At 41.2% G+C, this 6,247-nt stretch overlaps 1 protein-coding gene across 1 annotated transcript; it reads right to left on the bottom strand.

Moving 5' to 3' along the window:
* Positions 1–176: 176 nt before the first annotated feature.
* On the bottom strand, positions 177–6,068 carry LOC134645023 (mitochondrial nicotinamide adenine dinucleotide transporter SLC25A51-like). The gene is made up of 2 exons (XM_063498262.1): positions 5,947–6,068; positions 177–4,398 (listed from the first exon to the last, which is right to left on the bottom strand). The coding sequence occupies exon 2, from the start codon at positions 4,344–4,346 to the stop codon at positions 3,414–3,416; it is 933 nt and encodes a 310-aa protein (XP_063354332.1). The 5' UTR covers positions 4,347–4,398; positions 5,947–6,068; the 3' UTR covers positions 177–3,413.
* Positions 6,069–6,247: the final 179 nt, after the last annotated feature.

Below are 6,247 nucleotides of genomic sequence, written 5' to 3'. Positions count from 1 at the left end.
TAAGAGATATCACTGCACACCAATATTCAACCCCGTGGTGAATATTTCACTTCAGCAGATAAACTAATATTTATGAATCTCATAGCCTCTGTACCATCTTTACACTCCAACTCCAAAAGTCTTGGGTCACCCCTTATTTCTTTATATGTTGCAAGGAAAACTGTAAATTGGTGCAACAATTTATTGAAATGTATGTAAAGATACATGAAACATACAGCATATAATGCAAAAACTGAGTTTGCACAATTCTAGTGAACTTGAAAGTCAATATTTGGTGTGACCACCTTCATTCTTCACCATAGTGTGAACTCTCTTAGTAGAGCTTTCCTGTAATTTCTTTAAGTAGTGTTCAGGAATGGTTCTCCAGGCTTCTTGAAGAAATAGCAAAGCTCCGATTTGGTTATTAGGTGCCTTTTGCTCCCTTCTGTATCAAGATGATCCCACCCTGCTTCAATAATGTTGAGGTCCAGGCTCTGCGGAGGTCAATCCATGACTAATGGTGCTCCATTGTGTGCTTGGGTTAATTGCCATGCTTAAAAATGAAGCTACTGCCACTGAGATGCTTTCTAGATGGCAGATCAAAATATGATGGGCTTTTCTGCATTTGTAAATCCATCAATTTTGACGAGATCCCCAACACAACTGGCTGAAATGTTCCAAACCATGAGAGACTCCACCACGTTTACACACTCCACACCTTGCAGACATATGCCAAGTATTCCTCCAATAGCTCTTTGGGAATACCTTGTTTACTACCTGTCAAACTATGTTGTCTGCTGTTTTCCACAGATTTAACTGAAGAAATTATGTGGTTTTGCAAACGGCTACTAATAACAACGTTGCTAAAGATAAGATTTAAAATTGGCCTTTGCTAAGTTGTCTGTCATATAGCTTAGCACCTCTTGAGTTTGCTGTCATTGTAATGCTTGAATTATCCATAGGTTAGTGTTAGATAGCTTAACAAATTAAAAAGTAACATTGGCCTGGAAATGGTCAGGTACAAGGACTGGACTGAAAATAAGAGCAAAAGCAGCTGACATCCAAAACTACCTCTACAAAGCCTGGAGAAACATTGCTCAAGAGCAATATAACAAATCTGGTTTATTGGAAGCATAGTATAAAGAAATGAGGGGTGGCTCAAGATTTCTGCACATTACTATAATGAATGAAGATTGTAGGATTGTTTTTTCAGTGTTAATTTCCTACAGTTTCAAGATGGCAGTGTTTATCTATGCATGGGGCCACCCCCTCCCCTTTTTGCTTTTTTTGGTACTGGTCTTCAAACTATGTGGAGCCAGTTAGCAGAGTTCGAGCAATATTTCTGCTACTATGATTAAAACTGATTTTTAGATAAATTTGCACATAAAAAAGTTAGATTTCATCTAAGACAGCAGTCAGAAGGACACTTGATGTGGTGCAAAGAGAGCTGAGAGGCTTTGAAGCAACAGCAGTTCTGCGCTTCTTGATCTAAAGTCCCTCTGTCAGATTGTCCTTAATCTGATCATTATCTGCTGTCTGACTTCTTGACACAGTAAGCTAGAAAGTAGTACTCTGCGCTGACCCAAAACTCAGTCTCACAGTGCCGACTTGATGTCATTTCTTTTAAACAAAAATCCTTGACAACACTTACGCAGTGTGCGTAAGTGTTGTCACTCCTTTGTCACTTACAAAGAAGGGATTATAATTAATAAAAGGGAAAAACAGGTCAGATAGTTTACACATTATCATTGTATGACTCATAGGTACAGAGCAATGAGACAGAGGTCACAAAACATACACAAAAACAGTTTCATAACATATGTGTCTCAGTTACATAAAGGAAAATCTTTCTTCTCTCTAGGTGAAAATATGACAGTGAGCTCATTTTTCCTGAAGTACTTCTGCATTTATTCAGGTTTTAACTGAGAGATTTAAAACATTTTAGCACAATTACTAACGTGACATTTCATTTTCGTAGTGATCCAGAAACTTGTGCTTCAGGAAAGTGATAAACAGCGTTATTTGATACACTTTTGAAGAGGATATTAGAATGAAAAGACTTGAAGAAATAGGCCAAGTGATCCATTTACATGGCAGCTTGAGCTTTTTGTGCCACTGAACATTACCCTCTGTCCCCGTCTTCTCTCTGTGCCACTACTCTGAAGCCTCTCTCTCAAGTGTCCAAGCAGCATGCCTTTCCTCTTCGGGCTGTCGAACTCAGCAAGAGCTGCAGTATGGTGACTGCAGCTACTCAAGCTTGAAATCTGAGCCCATTATGTCAACAGATGTTACAGACAGAGGGGAGAGCAAGCGTGACAAGAGAAGATATTAAAGTGAGAGCAAAAGGGGGGAGAGATACATAAATAAAATAAATGGCAGTACGTTTTAAAAAAGGAAACAACCAGTGAGGAACACTTGTCTCATAGCCAATAAAAGAGCAGTAGTGATGCAGAACTCAACCACAGGTCTTCTTCTCCTATTTGCCGTCTTACACATCCAGACTGTTTTTTCCTCCCTGTATTTCAATTAAAAAAACTGACAAGAGAGTACACCACAGGGCACTTATCAAAACACACACACACACACACACACAAAGAAGCAAAATAAACAAAAACAAAACCACAAAACCAAAAAAAGGAAAAGAAAAAAACAACACACACTGGCAATAGCACTTCAGAAAATAAATCAAGACAAAACATTATTTAACAAAAATGTCAATTAACTGACTCACGTGTGAAAACTGAGACCTTTTTGTTGTAAAAAATAGAAAAAAAGGAAAAAAAACTTCTTATTTCTTTTTTCCTTTTGTTGAAAATTCCTAGACTTTGTGCACTGCTAATACTGATTTCAACAGTCACTTAAACATTAGCCTTCTTATGTCTTACTTCACTCTGAACTGGTGAGCACGAGAACAATGCTCTAAACATGGGGAAAAAGCACAAAGCTGTTTAAGTGGCAGAACTTATCTTCACAGGAGGCGGCGCTCTTGGTCAAACAAACATCACAGCAAACAGCATGTCCACAGAGAGGGATTCTCCCACAAAACAGGAAATCACTCAAGTTTTAAAGTTTCCTTTTAAATCTTTGAAAAAGATTGATGGAGTTTTGTTTGCGTCCTTAAACTTTACAACACAGACCAAACATGGGCATATTAACTGGACCCTGGCACAAGTTTTGCCTGCTTTTAACACTTTGACAACAGCAGAAAGTAACAATAGCAGGCAGTTATCTTACAGTGACTGTTGGCCCCAGTCAGAAGTACAACTTGGCTGTTATCTTTTAGTTCTGGAAATGTTGGACAGCAAGTGCACCGACTTTACTTTACAACCTCTCATTTGTCACTTTAGACTGGCTCTGTTCCTCCACTCAACACCCCTCCCTTAAAACACTTTCTCTTCCACTCTAGACCTCATTTGTCCTCTCCATTCCTCTTCTCATAAGAGCTTCAGCAGCAGCTCATAGGTGGCATTGATGATCCCCCAGGAGAGAAGAGAGCGGTGGTAGTTGAGGTGGGCTCCTCTGAACAGCATGGCTATACTGCCACCCCTCTCTCTCCACACTGTTAACAGCACCTCTCTGCAAGGATTGAAGGCTCCACCCACCTGAGACTGAGCCCGCGATTTGACTACATTTAACGGGTAGAACATGATGCCAAGGCCTGCCCCCAGCAACCCTCCGCAAACAAAATCATTAACCAAGTTACCTGCCTTGCTAGTAGCTTCTGGGAGCTGCTCTTTAATAGGGCCCCTGAGCCCAAAGAAGAGAACATTGCTAGGGCCGTTGCGCAGTAGTATGGGCACAAGGCCACGGTAGCACTCTCTCACACCATACTCTGTCACAAGTGTCCGGAAGGTGTGTGCTGTGTTGTTGAAGCGCCCGTGGTGCCGGTGGTCTTGTAGGAGAGTCTGCACACGCTCAAACGGTGTAAGGATGGCCTCTGCAGTTCCTGCCAAAGCTGCAGCAAAGCTTCTTGTAATCAGCTCTGGCACGCCACTGCTCCCAGCCTGGTCTAGTAAGACTCTAGAGAAGTCCTCATACAAGCCAAACATGATGGCCACTGTAGTGCTCTTTTGGAGAAGTGGGGGAAGTAGGCCCCGATAAAGATTCCTCAGCCCATCCCTCTGGAGCTGTCGCACCGCATCGATGGCCAACACGCCATGCAGCTGTTGGCGGAAGAGGACTTTCTGGATCGGAAAGGTCAACACTATATTGGTAAAAGCTGCAAGGGAACCGCAAACATAGTGCTTCCCTTGAGGGCCGAACCTGGTGGTCAGAATGCCAGCAGACAACAGGGAATGGCCTCCTTTTGTCAGGGCTTGGGTCTGAGGTGTCCGCGCTGACTCGGAGTCCATGGTGCTAACAGCCATCAAAGGCCCGGTGCACCACAGCCTTATCCTCAAGCATCACATCAACACACTTCTGTAAATTTATGAAACACATTAGAAAGAAGAAATATCAGCAGGTGTTTTTTTTTTTTTTATCTCTTTTCACCCAAACAAAGATATTAAGTATGACATTATTTGTGAAGTACAAATAAAAAATAAATCTGTGGCTCATGTTCTCTAAATGTGGCCTAAAGCTGGCTGAACTTTTCCAACTCAATAACCTGCCTTAGACTTGTACAATTACACTGCCCCAACTGCCAACTGATAAGAGTATTACACAACTTAGCAGCCTGATACGTGCACGCTAAGTCATGAGGGAAGCAAACCTGTTAATGCAATGTACAGACTACACCCTGTATTTGCCTTGAGCATTAAGTTTAGTTATTTATACAGAAGATGCAACGAATACATCCTGTGACATACAACAACAGCAGTACAAATGGAAGTTCCCACCAAAACTATAAGAAATTGTCAAAAACATCTTTAGTATATAAAGCAACAGAAAGGAGAAGTGGTGGTAATGGAGCAAGGTCAGGAGAGGTCAAAGGAAATCTACCAAAAAACTCTTGACACGGTTTTAAGTCAGTATTACAACACGAGACCACCACGTGGCTGCTTTTGCATGAAATTGCAGTGTGACATTGAAAACACCTGCAAGTTTAAAGTAACCAATATTTTTGTGTCTCTGCGCCTCTTTGTTGCAGATTTGCTTCCATGATATTTTAGAAGAAATTACCCAAATTCCCTGCAATGAAAAACGTACATTTCATATCCAAGCATACAGGTCACTGTTAGAATTTTGACATCTAATCAGAAATACAGTCCAACCATCCCATTTATTATGCTGCATCTTGCATGTTACTGCATAACTATAACAATCAGTACTTTACATTTACTTTGGATATTCGACTGCACCTTCTTGCTTAAAACCTCTACATTTACTTTAAATTAAGTCATAATCTAACACAGTAAGGTATTATTGTCGCACTAAATAAACTGTTACACATAATCTTATTTTGATCTTGATATTATGACTCAAATTTGAGAGGAAGCAAGCCATTTTATCACAACCTAATCTTAGGCGAACACGCCCTCTGTGTACCGTTTCTTTAGGATTCACTAACGTGTCGCATCATGTCGGTTGTGCAAACAAGATTTTTCCAGGTCTGGTACAAATAGCAAGACCTCTCGAACATAAAAAAACCCACTGTTACTTATTTTCTGGATGAATTACTTAGTAAGGACAAACACATCACTGAGGAGTTAGCACGCTTAGCGCAACAGCCACACATAGAAATGCTGGACTGGTTCGCTAGCTCAACGGTGCTAGTACCTGCACTCCTCGCTTACGTTTACGTTTAAGATAAAATGAGGAAGTGATGAGATATATAGTCACTGCATGCTACGCAAAGGCATTTGTCCAACTAGCATGCTAAGTGGCTAGCAAGAAGAGAGTCAAACGGACAAGTGTTGATCCATGTTTGGTTGGAAATATCGTCCGCTGCCACTGAAAGTCAACGGGCAAAATAAGAGTCGCGTAGTTTCGGTCACATAAGGACCTGGCCCACAACTGAACCTTTACCTGCAGTGAAACCAGCCGCTGTCCTATCCCTGGACAGGTAGAGCGCTGCTTTCTGCTGGGTAATTGGGCCACTACTGTAGGTCGTGTCTGCAGCCCTAACAAACGCAGGTGACAGCAGTGCTTTTCCACGCCTGCGCACTGCTGTCGATCCGAAACCGTATGCATGGGGTAACGGCTGATTCGGAGGTAGTTTTGGGATTTATTTTAGAATTTATTGTATTTAACAGTGCAAACCTCAATAATTTTAGTTGTTTAATTTTTCCTGATTTTTTTAAGTACAGCATATCAGAATAGTCGTGTT

This window comes from Pelmatolapia mariae, linkage group LG2, assembly GCF_036321145.2.
Source record: "Pelmatolapia mariae isolate MD_Pm_ZW linkage group LG2, Pm_UMD_F_2, whole genome shotgun sequence".
Lineage (NCBI taxonomy): Eukaryota > Metazoa > Chordata > Actinopteri > Cichliformes > Cichlidae > Pelmatolapia > Pelmatolapia mariae.
This window is presented reverse-complemented; position numbering and strand designations above follow the sequence as displayed.